This window comes from Spermophilus citellus (assembly GCF_964194105.1).
Source record: "Spermophilus citellus genome assembly, chromosome: 14".
Classification (NCBI taxonomy): domain Eukaryota; kingdom Metazoa; phylum Chordata; class Mammalia; order Rodentia; family Sciuridae; genus Spermophilus; species Spermophilus citellus.
Genome location: NC_138194.1, coordinates 72,089,876 through 72,110,533, shown reverse-complemented (window position 1 = coordinate 72,110,533; position 20,658 = coordinate 72,089,876). Strand labels below are relative to the sequence as shown.

Below are 20,658 nucleotides of genomic sequence, written 5' to 3'. Positions count from 1 at the left end.
GACTCTCATAGTTACTGACACCAAATATCCTCAAAAAATATGTTTTAATTAAAGGACTTGAAGCACATGGTCTTTTTGTAGATGTCTTAGTACTTTTTGTATAGACTGGAAATATCTGATGACAGTGAATAAGAATGAAATAAGGAGGGGCTGGGGATGTGGCTCAAGCGGTAGCGCGCTCGCCTGGCATGCGTGCGGCCCAGGTTCGATCCTCAGCACCACATACCAACAAAGATGTTGTGTCCACCGAGAACTAAAAAATAAATATTAAAAAAATTCTCTCTCTCTCTTTCTCTCCTCTCTCACTCTCTAAAAAAAAAAAAAAAGAAATAAGGATATGGAACTGGACGACAGGGCATATTTGAGATCCTTTAGCTATTGTGCTATTTCCAAGAAGACTCCACAACAACAACAACATCAAAAACTCAGACAGGCTTACTGAATTTATTGGTGAACTCAGTCATCACACTAATTATCAGACCACCATTTTCTTTAGGCAAACTATTCTGAATCAGTGTGAAAATCACATGGTGAGATGGATTTACTTTCTTTGTAAGTTAGAATTAGTTTATCACTAAAGTGTCACTAAAATAACATTCTTAAGTATGTCATCCACATGACCTTCATGTGTCCTGTGTGGGTGTCTACACAGACAAAAACACCATAGAGAAGCCAGTGACTTCTCTTACAACTCTTCAGAGTATGTTGACATATTTTTTAAAAATCTGGGGAGTTTTAAGGGTGATAGGACTGTTGTGAAATGAAGGAAAAAAGTTAAGATTTCTTCTTGTGATTGTGAAATGACCATAAGCCAGTGGAAAGTGTATCCCTTCTTGTTACTAGTACATAACTATACGGATTACTTTAAAAATGCTATTTTCCCTTTTTTTATTCTCTCTCTCTTTATGTGATACTGAGGACAGAACCCAGGGCCTTGTACATGCTAAGCAAGCACTCTACCACTGAGCCATATCCCCAGCCCACTACCTTCCTTCTGGAATATTTTGTCTTCACAACTCAAGAAGCAACATTATGGAACAGAAATGTTGTTTCAATTTCCCATGCATAGATGTAGAAATTTTCTTTGGGATTAATTTGTATAAGCCAAGACTAAGTGAATGTAATTTAAATTTTGAAAAATTTTCACATTGATGTAAGTTTTCCTTGCTATCTTGAAAAAGCCTTTTAGCATGATATTTTCTGAATTCAACAATCTTAGTTTTAACTTAAAAAGAATAATAACAGCTTCTATGAAGCAAATTCAAATCTGAAGACAGTGTAAAAATTAAAAGAAATAAGTTCATAATAATGCATGCTTTATTTAAATACTTGTAGTTTCAGACACACCTAAGTTTGAGTTCTAGCTCCATCACATTCTGGCTTAGTGATGGAGTGGAGTCCAGGTAGATTCAAATAATAAAAACCTAGCAGCAGAGTTTGGGAGTTGAGTGCATGGGCTTAGCTGCTGACTCACTGGTTCAAGTGCTATCTCTGTTACCTACTACCTGGGTAAGTTTCTGAAGCTTTCTTTGCCTTAGTTTCCTCATTTGTGAAATGGAGATAACAGTACCGCCTCATAAGGTTGTTGTGAGCTTAAAAGCATAAATGCACGTCAAGTTCTCAGTACAGTGCTGGATAATAAATGCTAAAAATTTTAGCTACAATTATGATCATTCATATCCAGCTTGATTTTTAAATTTTTTCATTTGTTTTTACATTTCCTAGAATTTAAACTACAGAATTATAGAAAAAAATGTAAATGTACAAATTAGAAAAAGAGGACTAGTGTGAAAATTAAGTCATGTTTACCTCAGGAAGTACCCCAATGTTATATCTATATTGACTAATATTAAATTATTATTGTGACAATAAGCCAGAAGAAACATGGTTAGTTCTAACAGACTGGTTTGAAGACCACTTTTCAGATGAACTATGAATCCTCTATTCTCCCCTCCCCTTTCATTTCCTAAGAAAATAGGGAAAAGTTTTATTTCTACCTGTTCTTTTAAAAAAATTTTTGGTTTCATTTATTTATATGTGGTGCTGAGAATCGAACCCAGTGCTTCACACATGTGAAGCAAGCTCTCTACCACCGAGCCACAACCCCAGCCCCTCAACCTGTTCTTAAAACAAGTAGTTAATTTCTTTTCAGTCAGACCTCTTTCATAATAAGAGATCATTGATTGTCAAAAAAAGCAGACCAAGTCCTAATCCATACAATGAGTTAAGTCATAACTATACTACTGTGTCTAAAGATGAACTCGGTTTGCAACTAACATTAATAAATTAACAAATAGTATTTCAAATATTGGGACACTATTATTTATGTCAATTCTCTCTTTGCTTTATAATTTATATTTTCAGTGTTAGCTGTTAAATCTTATAGGTAAGCTCCTCATGAGGAAAACCCACAAGTTTCAGTACTCAAAACTTTATAAAGGACTAGGAACCACTTGGTGAAAAGTTTAACACAGTGAGTCCCCCTCCCCCCATTAGCTTAATCACTAGAATATCAGAAACACACCACCAACAGACAGATTCATGGTATTGTGCCTCGTGGACAAAGTTCCAAGTGTCTCTACCAGAAATTCGCCTTAAGTTCTATCTACTCTCTCCCTGTACATTCTAGGACCCCTTCTCTCATCTGGATCTTGTCCTTTCACAGGCTGATTCCTGTTTTCAAAGTTTTGTGGCTGCATCTCCCTGTAGTTTTTAAGCATTTTTGTTCTTGGGGCCAAATGCTAACACAAAGACTGAGAGAGTAAACAAGAGCAAACTGAGTGGGGGCACCCAAGAAGCGCAGCCTTGCTTCCCACTAGTCTACATCCGCATTCAACTTCCAATCACTTGATAACTGCACTCCACCAGAGAGTCCTTTCTCAAGTCCGCGCCTGTGGAGCTCTCCAAATAACCCATAGACAGAGAGGTCCTCCTCTGCTCAGCTCTAAGGGTCTCTGGCCCCCGGCACAGTCCTGGAGAGCTGTGACACTTGAGTTCTCTCTCCCATTGCCAACCCTCCAGACACTGTGCAGAGATGACACAAATAAGAGACACCAACTACGGGGAGGGAAGGTTGTCTCACCTCCTTCTTCCTCCTCCAGTGAGTTCATGCAGGGAAAGTAGCCGGCCAGTGCCTCGAAGGAGGCGGAGAGGCTGCTCCGGCTTTGGGAGCGCTGCATGGAGCGCCCCGCCGCGCCGGCGCCCCCCAGACCCTGTCGGCCCATCTTGGACGAGGACCCGCTTTTCCCGCGGTACAAGATACGAGGCGTTTTGGCGGCTGGGACGCGGCGACCGCAGTGGTTCCAGAGCCAGTGTCGGGGGCCGGGTGGTGCCGCGGGACCCTAGGGTTCTGGCCCCTGACTCCCCGACCCGGCCCAGAGGGAGACGTGGCTATCCCGGCGGCCCGGACCTCTGATTTGCTTAGGAGGAGGGTCCAGGTTGTAGCGGGCGGAGAAGAGGCTGCTCGCAGGGGAAGTCTCGCCCAGGAGAGTTGAGGATCCCCGAGGCTGGAGCGCTGGAGTGTCGGCGCCCTCCCTCGCTGGGCGATGCTTCCGAAGCTGCGGTCCCCGCCAATCAGCGGCCGGAGAGGGAGGCGGCGGCCGCGGCGGCAGCAGCACCTTGGCAGGACTGGCAGCTCTTGGGCGCACGCCTCAGGTTCTGGCCCCGACCCGGTGTGGCTAGGGCTATTTTCCGAACCCCTGCCCGCCGACGCTTGGCGAAGACCAGAGACTAGTTAGACTAATTAGATGCAATGAGTTAGGCATCTCAAATCGATAATAGGTCAGGAAAATTTCTGGTAGTCACTTTCCCTTTCCTCAGGTTCACTTAATTTGTTATTGTACCTCAAGAAAGAAAAGCTTAACACAAAGGCTCCCCAATTTTTACCGGGTTCTATGAAAACCTACAATGGACGCTCTTTTTCTTTCCTTCTTTCTTAACAATATAAAAAGTCAACTGAGAAGAGTTGATTTTTTAATCATTAACCAAAAAAGCACCAATACTGGGGGGAAAAAAGCACAATGATGTCTATCAACTTTAATTTCAATGCTTCTTTCTCTGAAGGAAATAATCTTCTACCCATTGTTATAAAGAATGACAGACTCCATAAAGATTAACATCTAAATAAAAGGCAATATCCTTTTAACACATTTGAAAGCAATACACACTAGAAACAAAGCAGTTTATAAGCAAAGTAACATGGTTCCTTCTTTGAATTGAAAACCTCTATCCCAGAACACAAAGCAATTTTAATTCCATTTTACTAGGAGTCAAAAGACCATCCCACTTTTTTGTAACCTTGGATAAACATTCAACTCTCCATTTCTCTATCTAGGGAGGTGGGAAGGTGGAGTACAATAATTCCAGCCCTATGTCACAGCTTGATCCATTGGGTATGGGTAATAGAGAATTTCAAAAATGCTTTGTAAAATGTAAATCACACAATCTAAATCAGTTCCTTCATCCAATAAATATGTCCTAAGTAGTATATACACAAAAGTACTTTACTTGATTTACTGATACAAATATCATTCAGTTAATATTGATTGAGCCACTAGTATATGTCAGCTACTTCTGTGGATACAATGGTGATGGTGATCAAAGCAGCTAAAAATCCCTGCTCTCATGGAATTTACTTTCGTGGAGGGGAGAGAGGCATAATAAATCAATATATGACATAACATTAAGAGGGGGATGAATGCAAATTAAAAAAGTTAAGGAGTATGGGGTATACTGTAACTTAAAAAGGGTTGTGAGTGTGGGTCTCACTGGTGACATGACACTTGAAGAGGGATTTGAAGAAGATGGAGTAGAGAGAACGTATACAGCAAACATCTGAAATGTGATGTGGTAGTGTTTTGGGGGTGGCTGGAGTAAAGCAAGAGTGGGACAGATCACACAGGGCTTTCTAGGTATATTAAGGACTTTGGCCAATGGACATTCTAATTTAAAAGGCATGATTAAAAATGCATTCAAATAATAATCCTTTCAAATCTTTCTAAAAATTAAAGAAATCCCTTGAGCACAAACAACAATACCATGGGAAAAAAGTAATAAACTTTAGTTGTTTAGACCTAGGATCACCTAGCTTTCTTGCTTCTGCTTTTCTGATAAACTTTTATCCTTTCTTATTAATATTCCTATAACTCTTATTCCAATTTCCTTTTCATTATTCACCTTCCTAATATCAGCATTTCAAAAGAACATTGATAAAAACCAGAGAACTCTATGAATGCTTTTTCATACCTTATCAATTTTATTCAGAGAATAGGAACTTTTAATTAAATGAGATTTTCATCATAAGAATAAAAGAGAATCATAGAACTTTGGAAACTGAAAGGACATTATTGAAAGTCATCTAATGTTTTTGGAACTGTGGATCATAAATTTTTAGTGAGTTATAAAATAATTTATTAGGTTTTGATTGGCATTTTTAAGAATAAAATGAAATAATCTAGAGTCCAGCCCTTGCAGTTAGTGTATCAGCTGCAGTATTGTTTCATAAATATGTATGCATGTGTGTGCTCACATGTATATAAGTTGGGTTATGATATAAAATATATTTACCATTTTAAAAATGTTAGAAAATGAATGTAATATAATAGTGATACAATAAAATACTTATTTTATAAAGGAAGAAATTAAGATTAAAGAGCAAAACATTTTATTTCCAAGAATATCTGTTATTTTTGCTTGCTTGGAAGGAATGCAATTAGTAGCTTAAAGCATTCATTATGTTTATCTTATTGTTTTAATCATGATATTTGCCAGAATGAGGCAAAGAATGATAAAAGGAAACAGGAATTGCCCTGTGAATTCGATTATATTGGGAGAAGATGGAACATTTATCAATCAGACTCTTCTAATGCAAAAGTTACCTGATTAGATTTTGAGAAATTTTGACGGGACATTCCTAACTTCCTGTCTGCAAGAAAATATCAGGAAAAATGATGAAAATCAGGAAAAAGAGAACTTGTAGAGAAATAAATTTATGATTGGATGAAAACCTTTTATTTGGGCATCCAGCAACATCATAATTAACACTGAAAGTCACTTTGGAAAGGGACATCTTGGGTTTCTATTAGAGATTGAATAGGAGGGACTGAATAGTCTGAGAACTGGATCACGTAGTTGTGTTGAGTTGCTTGGATAAATAACCTTGCTTTCTCTGTGTTAATAATTCACTTTGTGCACCAGAAGAGATTAGTCTAAAAGAATCCAGATATACTTATTCCTATATAAGCATTACTTCTCTCTTGCAGTTTCAGAACAAGGTTGTCCTGGGAAGTTTTTTGGCATTTTTTTCATAGAATCTTAAATGATATACATGAGTGATAGAAGAATGGCACAAGGAGGACTAGAGAGAACTAAAGAGGAAGAAGGAGAAAAGCCCCCTTCATTCTGGGGAAGAAAACTTTAAGGAGCAAGTGTTGGCACATAGGTCAGCTACAGACTGCAGCAATGGTCAGAGACTACTAGTTTTGAATGATAACTTGAGGAATATTCTGAACTTTTTGAGGAAATTTAGAATATTTTTATTCTATGTGCAATTATTTCCCTAGGTATAATAACTATTATCTAAATAATATTTCTTGTTTATATATGTTTTATTAAGTTGATTTTTAATCCCTTGTTCCATTCTAATACAAGTGTACCCCTCCCTGAGAAATTTAAAAATCCATAAAACAATAAACCATAGCGCTGGGAATGTAGCTCAGTGAGGGAGGGTCTGTCTAACACACATGAGGCAGTGGGTTCAATCCTAGCACTGCAAAACAAACAAACAAACAAACAAGAGATTGTAAATGATGTCCCTCCATATCAGGATAATACATGTAATACATGTAGCATAAGTGTAGTATGTGTAACTTTGGAAATACTTTTCAAAAGAAATGAGTCACTGACTTTTATTATATGAGAGACTACTATATTTTATTATATAAACAAAGTGTAGTTCCAGAATCATTATAATCTACTATTCCAAATATACACAAATATACATAATAAACTGCCTCTAAAAACAAAACATGATCTTTAAAAAGATTCTGCCAGAAAATATGAAAATTATTTTTCAAAGATAAACAGATATAACTTGCATATACTGTCATAGTATTGTATATGATGAATATGTAATAGAATACTTTATAGATCTACCTCAATTTATAAAACATACTCATTTTGTTACTTAATTCCTACATTAATTGTGAAAGAATGTCATCATTATCTCTTTATAAATGAGTTGAAAAAATGATATTGAACGACTGCTTAATGAGAAAGTTGTAGAGCAGAACTCAAACTCACATGGTCTGCTTTCAGGTTGTGTTCTATATACCCTATCACAGATGTTTCATACACTTATATAAAACACGATGATAGATATGATTTTAACTATGAAGTACATTTCCTGGTCTGAAATAAATATTGACAATACAGTTTTTAAATCACAAAGCCTATACTAACTACGTACTAATGCTAAATCTATATTTGCCTCCCTTTTAAAAATATATCAATATTGCATATTCACATTACCTGAATATGAAATCCAAAATATAAAATCATTTCTTCTATTCCTAGTCTTATGCCAATATGGCACAAATAAATTGTGAACTTTTGTGATTTCCATTTTCAAATATTTTGAGTTTTTACTCATCATATTTGAAAGTGAAAAGTAGATGTTACACATCAGTGATTGGTCAATTCAAAACTTTCACAAAAGTTAAGAGGTCAAAGATATTTAAAGTATGAAAAGACAAAAAAGGAGTATCAAATGATCAGTATTTTCATTATTTCTGTAATAATATTTATGGCAATATTTGCCTTTATCTCTTAACAGAGCATGTCCATGGAAGTAAGCAAATATATTTTTTGATTAGGCTAGAAACTGATAAGATTTGATTGAAAAATGAAAAGGGAATAAAACTTTAAAGTCATAAGTCATAAAAGCCAACTAGTTAGGCAATATAGAGGAAGAATAAGTACTTGGATTCAATAATTTTAATTATAGCCCTTTATGTATAATAATAATTATGTATAAGAATAATTTATATTCTTCATATACACGACTTCCTTAAATAGAAACCTTCTATAGGGAAGTGACCCTTATTATCCCATCTTAATAGATGATAAAATTGATACATATTCATTCAATAAATATTTTTTTAGTGCTTACCACGCATCAGGCACTATTCTAGTCACTGAGGACATATTAGAGAACATGAATGTACAGAAACCCCCACTCTCATGGAGCTCACATTCTAGTGGAATAATGGCTGACAATTATACCCCACTTACAATACACCAGGCCTTTCTCTAAACAACTTTACAAACCAGCACATATATTCATTTAATAAACACATAACCCCATGGGGGAGATAGTATTATGAATATACTTATAACAAAAATGAAACTAAGGCACACTGAAGATACTCTTGCCCAAGGTTAAACAATTTATTAGAAATGAATCCAAGAAAAGCCCATAAGGTTAGATGCAAAGTATTAAAAAGCAATTTTTCCAGTGTCATAAATAGCAAACCCAGAACCTGAATATAGGTGTTCTAATTCTATAATTCATACTTTTAACTGCTAAGTGAACAGTGTAAAAGAATACACTGAGATCAACAATTAGGCAATGGGACTGGCAGTAGGAACTGTTTTTCCATTTATAACAAAAAACTTTTAGCATGGTAGTTCTGATTTGTTAAAAGGCATATTTATGTAAATCTTTATTTAGCTATCATCAGGAATCTAAAACTTACTAAATTTCCTCAAGAAATTTTCGGAGTCCATGTATAGATATGAGTTCAGCATGCCACCCCCCCAAAAAAAATCACATAAACCACTCCGCCTCCAGAGACAATAAGAAGTAAATATTAATGATATTTACAATTAACTGGTGTTTGGTCACCGTTGAGTGGATATTTCCAAAAATGAAATACAGGCAATCATAAACCAAACACTTTGATAAATTGTAAAATTAGGAAAAGAATGTTCAGACATTCTAAATATTATCTATATAAGTTCTTAAATAGTCACATGAAATAAAATTTCAAAAGAAAAAGATTCATATAAAAAGGAAGCACTTTATTTTACTGATAACATTAACTATGATTCAATAATAAGTTAAAGAACTACAAAATCACTTAATACAGTGAAATTTAAAGAAATCTGTTTAGTTGTGTGTAGTAGTGCATGCCTATAATCCCAGATATTCAGAAAGCTAAGACAAGGATCACAAGTTTGAGGCCAGCGTAGGCAACTTAGCATGACTCTCTCAAAATAAAAATTTAAAACAGCCGAAGAAGAAAACAAATCCAAACTGTTTCTCTTACTATATACTCACAAAACAAATCACTTCTGTGATCCCAAAACATGTAGGAATTTCCCCTCACCAAAAAGCCAACAATAAATTCTGTAGCAGTAGACACCAGCTGGGTGTCCTCTAATTTGATTAATTTCTGACATTATCTGGAGATAGTGTCAGATCCCACAAGTTGAGGACTCAGTCCCCAAGACTTACTCCCACCTTCAGATGCAAATCACAAGCCCCTGAATATTTTACCTTGCTTCTGGCCTAGTGGGTACCAACTGGGGTTCCCACAAACTCTTCCTCAGTCCAGCTAATTTGCTTGAGCAGCTCACAGAACTCAGGGAAACACATTTACTGGCTTATTACAAAAGATAAAGAGATTCTTGAGACAAGTTATAGAAGAAGGAGCTTTCTTTCCTGGCCCACCATCTCTAAGAAGCTTCATATGTTCAGCTATCCAGAAGCAACCTGAACTAGGTTCTTTTGGGTTTTCATGGAGACTTCATTGCATAGTAAGGACACAAACATGGACAACCATGTCAAAATATAATGAAACTAAAGGATATGATCTAATGCTAATAGACTGGTAGGGAAATGCAACAGGGCCTCCCTGCTCAGATTTGGTATCCTTCCTAATGGTATGGGTCAGGATTCCTTTTGAAATAGGGGTCTTATCACCTACTATTCAGACAAGTCAGAAAATTTCCTTATGGTTAACTACAAGGCAGGTGAAAATTAGAGTTTCCATGACCTGTATATATAAGGTATCCATACCAGAGTTAGAAGAATATCCTCAGCCATTTCAGAGAAAAGAAAAAATATTCATTTTGATATTATAACTCTTTTGGAATTTTAGATGAATATCACCTACAACCTCTCATATCTATGAGATCAGCAGCACTTTCTTATTTTGCGGGTGTTACCCTTCTGTACAAATATTTAGCAAGATCTGAACAATTTATTCAAGTTTTAGGTACGAATGTCATCATAACATTATGCAACATCTATAAAAAGTGTATGCATTTAAACTTTGTCTTGTTCATTCATTATTGATTTACTATTCACTTACTCCTTACATCACAATGTGTCTAGAATTTTACTTACTCATTACACCACTATGTGACTAGAATGTTAGGGAAAGTAGGATAACACATAAGTCTAGTTCCAACATGTTCCTTCTTTTACTATGATGGCTAAGCTTCATGTATTTATTTCAACTTACATGGCAGAAGACTTGATTACTATTCTGTTCAATTAAGTCATGTATTGGTAGAACATAATGATTATATGTTGTTCATGTTGCTGACACAGAAAAAGAAAATTTAATACTTTTCATGTTTTTCACTTAATTTGCAGACATCTCGATTATTTTTCATTATGTATAAAGAGAGAAGATTTATAACACAGTCATCTAAAGTTGTTAAAAGTCAAAACCTTTAACAAGTAGAGAAGAATGAGGGTTCTGCCAAAGCACCAAAAATTTCAGTATTTTTAATAGCATATTGGAAAGAGTCCATGGAAAGTAGTCATGTTATACAGACCCGGGTCAAACGTCACCTAGATTGGGTATAAGTGAATTGCTGCCTGAAGATAATTTTATTAGTAGCTCAGTACATTTGGTAACTAGTTAAAATTGTGCGCAGAGTGGCCAATTTAGGGACCAAACCAAGCAACTCATCATCAGCTGACTCCCCAGTGTGTTAAAGATGTCTTTCAAGAACAATTTATGTCTTGTTGATATGAAATTTCATAATAAAAAGGAACAATACAGATTAAACATGTTTCCTTCCCCAAATTCAAGTCAATATGGTCCCATATATCTGTTTCATTTATACTTTCACAATAAGATGGGTATCTCAGATCTAACAAGACTGAGGACTATTACCCAGGGAAAATAGTCTCAATAAGAGGAAAATTCATGGTGTAATACAGAAACTCTAATAAATACAATTACAGGGAGGCAAGTCCATACGTGTTCTAATGAAAGGGTTGTGCTGAAGTCCTCTCCTTGACCACTGCTTTTTAACTTGGATTTCTCTGCTTGCCAGCTCCTTCTGTAACTGAACCTTCTGGAGCAGTGTTTCAAACCCCAGCCTCCTTTCCCATATTTCTCAATAAATTGTGAAAAGACATTTGTGGATGAGCTATAAGTCTTGTGAAAAGTAATCAAATTAGCAAACCCATTACCCTTGCTGCAAGTCATTCACATAAGAGTCTCATCATCATCCATCCATCCATCCCTGTTCCTTCTATCCATATGTACTATTTCTTAGGTACTTTCTTAAGCTTGAATGTAAAGTAATGAACAACTGGGAATGGGTTCTACAACAAGTATATTATGACATTCAGGTTTTTTTTCTGGGTGGGGGTACCAGGAATTAAAACCAGGGGCACTTGATTAGTGAGCCACATCCTCAGCCTTATTTTGTATTTGACTTAGAGACAGGGTCTCACTGACTTGCTTAGCGCATTGCTTTTGCTGATGCTGGCTTTGAACTTGCAATCATCCTGCTTCAGCCTCCTGAGCTGCTGGGATTACAGGCGTGCATCCCTGTGCCAGGCATGACATTCAGTCATTACAAGAGTAAATTGAAATGTGGTGTTCTAAATCAGATTGCATATGTAATGTGCAAAAATTTCATATATTCATTCATATATAAATTTCAACGTCATTCAAAGAACTTTTCTTCAAAAATATTTATTTATGGGCTGGGGATGTGGCTCAAGCCGTAATGCGCTCACCTGGCATGCGCGGGGTGCTGGGTTCGATCCTTAGCACCACATAAAAATAAAATAAAGATGTTGTGTCCACCAAAAACTGAAAAATAAATATTAAAAAAATTCTCTCTCTCTCTCTCTTAAAAATAAAGCCTTTTACAAATGTATTTATTCTTTAGCCAACATTTATCAAAATTTGAACAGAAAACCTGTGGTGTAGAATTTCTGAGTTCCTTTATTTTGTGATATGTATGATTTTTTAAAAATGATATCTGGGATTTATTCAACGTCTGGAAAAAATCATGCTTTGTGATGTGATTCACTGTTATATTAATTTCATTTCACATAGCACTGTATTTAACATTATAAGGGTAGTATTTTAAATGTTCTCTGGGTAAGGTGAACAAATGTATTTGTATCTCCCTAAATCTTGGTTTTTTTTGGGGGGTGGTGGTGATGGTGGATTGGGGATTGAACCTGCGACCTGGGGTCTAACACATGCTAGGCAAATTCCCTACCATTAAGCTACACTCCCCTTCCTCATATATTTTCAAAATAGTATATAAAGGATTTCTTATAATACTTTTATGTTCATTTATTAAAAACTTTCATTTTTATTCTCAACTTCAGATTATGTGAAGTATTAATTTTTGCCTTTTATAGTCACTTAGAAGATGCTTGTTATAGACCTGAGCATTCCAAGGAAGATAAAATCATTATAGCATGAGGTGAATAGTCCCTTGTCACCCTTTAAAGACAGTCTGCCCTAGTTCCTTAAAGAGCTGGAGTTCAATTCATCTCCTTGTTCTTAGATTGACTTCTACCTACCCATCCATAGTTTGATCCCAACTATACTCTCAATATCACTCTGGTAATTACTCTGATCCTGCAATACATTATCTAGTATTTACCAAATCATCACATTTCTTTCAATAGATCTCTTTGACGTTGAACTTTTATCATGAATGATGAAAGAGAGATGCCATCCTATAACTTAAGTTCCTTTTTATCTCCATATATTACCTCATTCATTTAAATATAATTTTTTGTGTGAGAAAAAGATAATTTTTCCCCATTCTGGAGTCCATTAAAAGATGTAAAGCAATACTAGAATCTAAATAACCCTATGAAGCCGGGTGTGGTGGCACATGCCTGTAATCCTAGAAGCTTGGGAGGCTTAGGCAGGAAAATTGCAAGTTCAAAGCCAGCTTCAGCAACTTAGTGAGGCGCTAAGCAACTTAACAAGACCCTGTCTCTAAGTAAAATATTTTTTAAAAGTGGTGGGGATGTTGCTCAGTGGTTAAGCACCCTTGGGTTCAATCTCTGGAACCAAAAAATAAAATAAAATACTCTATGAGACTCTATTGTCAACATGTATTTATTTTTATAATGAATTCAATAAAAATTTAAAAGTTCTCCAAGTTATATATGGTTTCTATAATGGTGATTTAGTCAGTTTTTTCATCACTGTGACCAAAAGACTTAACAAGAACAATAAGAGAAGGAAAAGTTTATTTGGGAGCTCAGAGTTTCAGGGTCCCAGTCAACAGATAGCTGTCTCTATTTCTCTGGGCCTGAGATGAGACATAACATCATGGTGGAAGGATGTGACAGAAGAAAGCAACTGGAAACATCAGCCAGGAAGCTGAGAGAGACTTCACTCACCAGGGATAAAATACATAACCTAAAGGTATAACCCAAGGGACCTATCTCTTCCATCCTTCCCCTACCTGCCTACACTCACTCAGTTAAATCTTTTATAACACAATCATATCACCTCTAAACTTTCTTGCATTGTCTTACACATGAGCTTTGAAGGACACCTCATATCTAAAATATAACAAATTGTCTATTCATTTATACATAAACATACAGTTGGTCCTCTGTATCCATGGATTCCACATCTGTGGATTCAACCAACCATGAATTGAAAGTAATTAGGAAAAAATTTCATCTGTTCTGAACATGGACATATTTTTTTTTCTTTGTCATTATTACCTAAACAACTATTTACATAGCACTTCCATAGTATTAGAAATTATTTCCCATTCTGGAGTCCATTAAAAGATGTAAAGCAATAAGTATTCTAGAGATGATTTAAAGTATACAGGAGGATGTGCATGGGTTATATGCAAATGCTATGCCATTTAATATGAAGGACTTGAGCATCTGCAGATTGCATTATTGGGGCAGGAATGTCCTGAAACCAGTCCCTTATGAACACTGAGGGATGAGTATACACACACAAAACTTTGAAAACTATATCAATGAAACAACTCTTGACAATCACTTCAACCATAGTGTTTAATATAAGAATACTTATAAAAATTTTTGATTCCTACACTAGGCATTTTCCATAAGTTTAAATATTTTAGATATTGTGTTAGTCCAATTCATAAAAAAATTTGTTTTATACAGTGACTTCTCTGAAGTATTAAAAAAAACTATATATTCAGCTGGGCATGGTGGCACACACCTACTTCCCAGCAGCCGGGGAGGCTGAGTCAGGAGGATCCCAAGTTCAAAGCCAGCCTCAGCAACTTAATGAGGCCCTAAGTAACAGTCTCAAAATAAAAACTAAAGGATCTGGAAATATGGCTCTTGGTTAAACATCCTTGGGTTAAATTCCTAGTATAAAAAAAACTATATATTCATCTCTAAAATATATCTATTAAAGTGATCAGTACTACTCCCTGTTTCATATGTGTTCAAGTATAAAGAACATAAAAGGCTACATGTTCATTAGATGAGATCTAGGTGAAGCCAAGATAGTTACATTGTAAGTTTAATAATTTCTTACATTTCTGCATGCTGAATAAATTTTTACAAAATAAATGTGAAGTGCCAGTAAATATATTTCCATCAAAAGGTGGAAATTTTTATGGAAAATGTTTAATAAAGATGATTGCTAAGTAGAATTTATTGACCAATCATTTATTATTAAACAATACTAAACATTTATCGAATTCTTTACTAATGATCTATTAACTGGGTAAATCTATTACTTTCAATCATAATTATTTGAGAGATCAGTATAGAAAAGTTAAGAAAACAGACCAAATAATCATATGTAATTAAAATAAAGAGACAATAATAGACCATCATGTATTTGGAACATATATGCAGCTCAAAAGCATGTAAGATACTAGCACCAATGCAAGACCAAGATAGCTTAAGTACTCCTGTTTTGAGTATAATAATGCCACTTTTAAGATCATGAGACATTAATTTTAGAAATTGTAGGATTATAACATTCTAACACATAATTTTGGAAAAACACAGTATTCGAGTGGAAAGGGAACTAAAAGGACATCTGGGAGTAAATTACTTTGGTCCTCCCTCAAAAAGCATAAATTGTAAAGGCATAAAGTGGTTCAGAAAAGAAGAAACCAACAAAAATATAATAAACTAAAAATAAAGCTGCTTTATAGACAACCGAAAACAACCACCTTGTTAAGTCCAAAGAGACTTTCAGGTTATCATCTTACTGGCTCCCTGAATATTAGTCCACAGAGTTGATCACTAATCCAAAAGCATTATCTTGTCTCGACTTTCATAAGGTCTTCTAGGTCTCTTCCTATCTTTCTGGAATCTTCTCAAAACCTCTCTGGGTGATTTCATCTCTTCTATGGAATTTACAGCTTTAATGTCTGTAATACATTCTAGGGGGTCAATCCTAAAGCCTTCTCCTCTCATTATACATCCCTTTGCAAGATGATCTCATTTTATTTCCAGTTTTAAAAACCAAATAGCTTCATGCCAATGGATTTAGTACCTGAACCTTTCATCTGAGTTTCAGAGACATTTACTGTCTGCTTGACATTATTGGTAGAACATTTCACAGACCTCTCAATCTACTCTCTTGATTTCTTTCCCACAGAAATCTTCCTTTTTTCTTATCTTCCCTCTCTTAATAAATGACAACCAAAGCCAAGTAGTTACTTAAACCAAGAATCTGGACATCCACTTTTATTTTTCACTTTCTCTTACTGTCTGCCTGCTTCAGCCAATCATCATCAAATTTTGTTGATTCTACTTCTAAAATAGATTTTATGACTATCCACTTCTCTTAATCCTATTCTAAAACACTTTCACTCTTGCCTCCAAGAATTTCCTCACAGAGCAGCTGGGAATATCTTTTAAAAATCTATATTTGATCATGTCACTAACCTTCTAAAACTCTGCCATATCTTCTCTCTGCAACTACAACAAAATACAAACATACGGCATGAACTTAGAGGACCTGCATTTCTCTCCAAACTTATCACAGGTCACATTTCCTATTGATCACCAGAATGAAACCACACTGATTCGTTCCTTAAACAGGAAAAATTCCTGTTTGCTTCATAATCTTTTCTTATTGGCTGATTTCTCATTCCTTGGCACTCAGCCTAAAAAGCTTTTCTTCGCAATCCTATTTAAAGTAGGAGGTCATTTTTTATTCCCAAGTGGTATCCTACTCTTTTGCTTCATAGTATTATTTCAAAGGTGTATGTATAAATGTATTTGTTTGTATTTTATTTTCTTCCCATCCCTACTTGAATGTAACCACTATTAGAACAATCAGCTGTCACTGAGTTACTCACTATTTCTCCTAATAGAAATACATAGGAGATAATGTAATCTTGTTGAGGTAATGGAATAATACAAAATAGAACTATGTGGTATGTTTCTAGTTTTGAACTATCTTAAAATCCATCAAACATCCAGAGGAGGGAGTTCTTAAGCCTATGATGGAAGTTTTACTTCAGCAGATCTATGTAATTACTTCTAGTCCAAAGAATTTCTATGTCAGAGCTGCATTTTCTCCCTACATAATTGAATGATGCTCCTTATGAGTTATTTAAAATATTAAGAAATACTGCTTCAGGGCATACCATATGATATTGTCCTTGAATGGTCAACTTCAGTGAAAGAAATAGAGCTTAGATTAGAAAAAGAAATGCGCCATCTGGCATCGTGCAAGGGTCAGGTGGAAAGACCCCGTGATGCTGCAATTTCTACACAGCAACCCAAAGGCCTATGGGCAAACATAGACACTCTGAATTTTACAAAATATTATCACATTCCCCAAAGAATTCTAATTGTATAAAGGCCAAAAAAGAGATATGAGTATGTGGGGTAAAGGAATTGGGAAGGAATAAATTCTTTGTATAAATATATTTTTTAGTTTAAAAGAATTCCTTTAATTTTCCTTGAGAACTATAGGACCAAGTGAAATTTCAAGATACAGAAGAGGTGACAGATAAAATTTAACATTCAATGCAAGGAACAACTAATTTTTGTATGATGTACAAAACATCTTCACTATCAATTCCAAAATTCAGTTCTGGTTGTGCCATTTATGATTACACAAAAGTACTTTTCCATAGGGAAGCCTACAAATACTTAAAATACACCTACTACTTTCCCTCAGTAAGGAAAACCTTCTAGTTTCCATACTTAAAGTATTAGGAAATAGAGCAGCTTATTCATTCATTCATTCATTCAATTTTGGTGACTTTACCTGTACTAAAAAGCTGCAGGTCATTTGAATTTTAGTCTTTTGGTACTCTATTTACTATATGCCCGCCCTTCATAATTTGCCTACATTTCTAATTGTAAGCACCTCTATTTCTCTTTCATTCATGCATAGCAAATAGAAACTTCCTGCTCAGCCTAAAAGGTTTTCTTATATATTCTTTCCCCCTCTTTTTAAAGGTTAGCATCAATTATATTTTTATTATGTGAGAGTTGTATTTTTAAAAACTCTCCTACTCTTCTTAAGTCTGTTGACAAAGTCAATAAAAATTATAATTTCAATAATTTACAGTTTGTGCCTTTGAGATATACATGCAAGAATTTTAATAAATTTACTTACATAATAAAATGTTTAGGTATCTACTTAAGTGCCTCAGATATACTGTATACAAAACCAAATCTTTGTCCCCTCAAAGCTCATATTCTAGCTGGGGGACACAGGAAATAGCAAATTTAATAAATCAGAAAATAGTACAGTGAGTTAAGACAGTGAATGCTATCAAAAAGAGTAAGTACAGCACAGTAAGGAAGTGGTGGGAGGTGAGAGTCAGGGTGGTCTCAGCAAGAAGGTGATATTTGAACAAAGTCTTGAAGAAAGTTCTCTTGTCCCTCTGAGCCTACAGCCTACCCTTCCTTTATTACCATCTGCTTCCTACAGATTTATTTAGCACTTACAATGTGTGAGGCATTATAACAGGTCCCAAAGACTCAAAGATCCATGAGAAAGTCTATTTCTGTTATTAAGCTCACACCTAGTAGGCGCAGAATCATGAAACAGGCATTCCTGTATGTTAAGTGTTATAATCCAAGTGAGAATACAAATTGCAGAATTGGAAGTAGCCAATTCCACTGGAATTGTTTTCGAACTCTAAGATATTTTCATTGTTTTTGAACTCTAAGATAATATGGTCTCCTGAGACTTCAAATGCAGTATTTTCCCTTCTCCATCAGTTCTTTGTTGTTAAAATGAGTCAAGGGTAGTTGCACCAATTATTCTCAAAAAATACTTCTACAAATGTTCAGATATTTAAAGCTTTCTAATGACTCTGTTTTGCTTTTGTAATAGTGTTACATCCTGTTTTAAAGAAAGCATCTCATCTTCTCTATGGTATTAAATCTGAAAATGACGTACTTTTATTTTTCTTTCCAGATCCATTTAAATGCTCTGTACTTGATTTCCTTTGTCAAGTTCATGGAATTTCAGGTCCAATTAAAAGTCACTGTATCAAATGGATTCTCTACTTCCTTTTTCCTTTTCTATGAAATTTGTTTATATTGAAGAAGATATACTATTTTCTAATATTTCATTCCCAAATTTAATCCCTCCAAATATATTTAGTATATTTGAGTAAAGTATGCCCAAACTAAAAATCTGCTGATATTTTATGATCTTCGTGTTCAAATTTCAGGTTTTCCTTGTTTATTATACCACAGGACTTCCCTATGGTATCTATTTTCAGTTAGGTACTCCAACAAATCCTTGAACACCTTTGTTCATCGGGATTTTCTTATGTCACATGGATAGCCTTCACAGAAATTATCCTTCAATTTTAAATAGACCTTTTTATTTTACTTCTCACATTTCAGTTTAAAGAATAATGAACATGTCAGATAATTCCTACCACAATATTTTCCAAGGTTTCATGAAATGTACTCTAGCTCTAGCCAGAAATACTTAATTACAGCACCATAATTCAATGATTATCCAATACAACAATCACTTTTTGGAAGTCAGCTTCAAAGTAAGTTTTGAAGAACCTGTGACTCATTTATAAAGTAAGATGAGCCACCATGACTGATGAGAATATAACATATTTCCTGGGAAGAAAGGAATTAGGGGTGGGCTTAGAACCTCAGGACCATGACAAGGTAATCTGCATGGCCATCAGAAATGTATTAGACAGATTTAAAGTTTTTAAATTTAATTTTAATTTCACCTATCATGCATTCTCTAATAAAATCTGGTAGTCCATGTTTGTTAGCTCTATAGCTGGATAAAAGACCTTGGTTACCATAAAGAAAGATGGGCTTGGCCTAGAAGAAATGGTCAGGCAGGTCCAGCTCAAATTTCTCTTCAAACTATTAGCACCATAGGTTTCCATCACTACTTTTTGGCTGAAGTCTATTTTTTACCTACCTAGCCTATCATTAACTAGACATCTTTTCAAGAGACAAGGCAGTCTTAGGCAAATCATTTAATCTCTCTGTTTCTCGGGTTCTTTTCTAAAATGAGAATGGATAACTTCTCTATTCTGTCCACATGGATGGTCACCAAACGCCTTTCCAGTTTTAATAGTTTGTGGTTTTCAACTTTCTTCTTTCTTCCATACAGTACCAAGACAGTCCCAGTTTCCATCCCTCCTTGTAAAGGACAGGAATACATGAAACTGTTTGGAAGCTAGGCTTCCTTACTCTCTGGGCCATCTTCTGAACAGCTTGCTCAGATATGCAGTTACCCTTACTTAAGAGACAGTATGGAATATTAGTTAATGGAGTGAACTCTGGCATCGGACAGGTTTGGATAATTGGTCCTTAAACTTCCTAGCTACAAAGAATATTTGGACGGTTTCTTAAACTATACCTCTGTTTTTTTTTCATTTGTGAATGGGAGATAATAATAGTAACAACACTATATAGGTTGTTGAGAGAATTATCTCATATAATAGTGAGTGTGAAGTTCCTGACACAACACAGAGTACATAGTGATTATTCAGTAAAGGTTGTCCTCATCATGAATTTTATATTATTGCAAATGAATAATTTAATAGTTTGTTCTTCCCAAATTGACCCAGACCACAAGTCCTGTGATAGACGTCTTTTGAAAGGCAAAGAATTTATTTCCCTTTAATGTAGCCAAATTTTATTGCACAAAACCTTGGTCATAGTCTTAGGTTTTGTCTCTAAAGTTCATAGAGGTAAATCTTTTTTTTTTTTTTGTAGTTGTACACATTCACTTTATCTTATTTATTTGTATGTGGTGCTGAGGATCGAACCCAGGACCTTGCACAGGTAAGGCAAGCCCTCTACCACTAGGCCACATCCCCAGCCCCAGAGGTAAATCTTATATTAAGTCACATTCAGGTTAGGCAAAAACTAATACTCCTTTTCAACTTTCA

The 20,658-nt window shown here is 35.2% G+C and overlaps 1 protein-coding gene across 34 annotated transcripts in view; it reads right to left on the bottom strand.

Annotated features, from left to right (window-relative positions):
- RIMS2 (regulating synaptic membrane exocytosis 2) overlaps positions 1–20,658 on the bottom strand; it is a gene marked incomplete at both ends in the record, with an annotated part of 602,684 nt that overhangs the window by 20,273 nt on the left and 561,753 nt on the right. The window contains one exon of one of the 34 annotated variants that reach the window (XM_081266184.1): positions 3,083–3,224. The exons of the other annotated variants lie outside the window; for them this stretch is intronic. Coding sequence (XP_081122310.1) covers positions 3,083–3,224 — 142 coding nt within the window. Of the gene's footprint in view, positions 1–3,082; positions 3,225–20,658 lie in introns of those variants that run through there. 34 annotated transcript variants of the gene reach the window in all.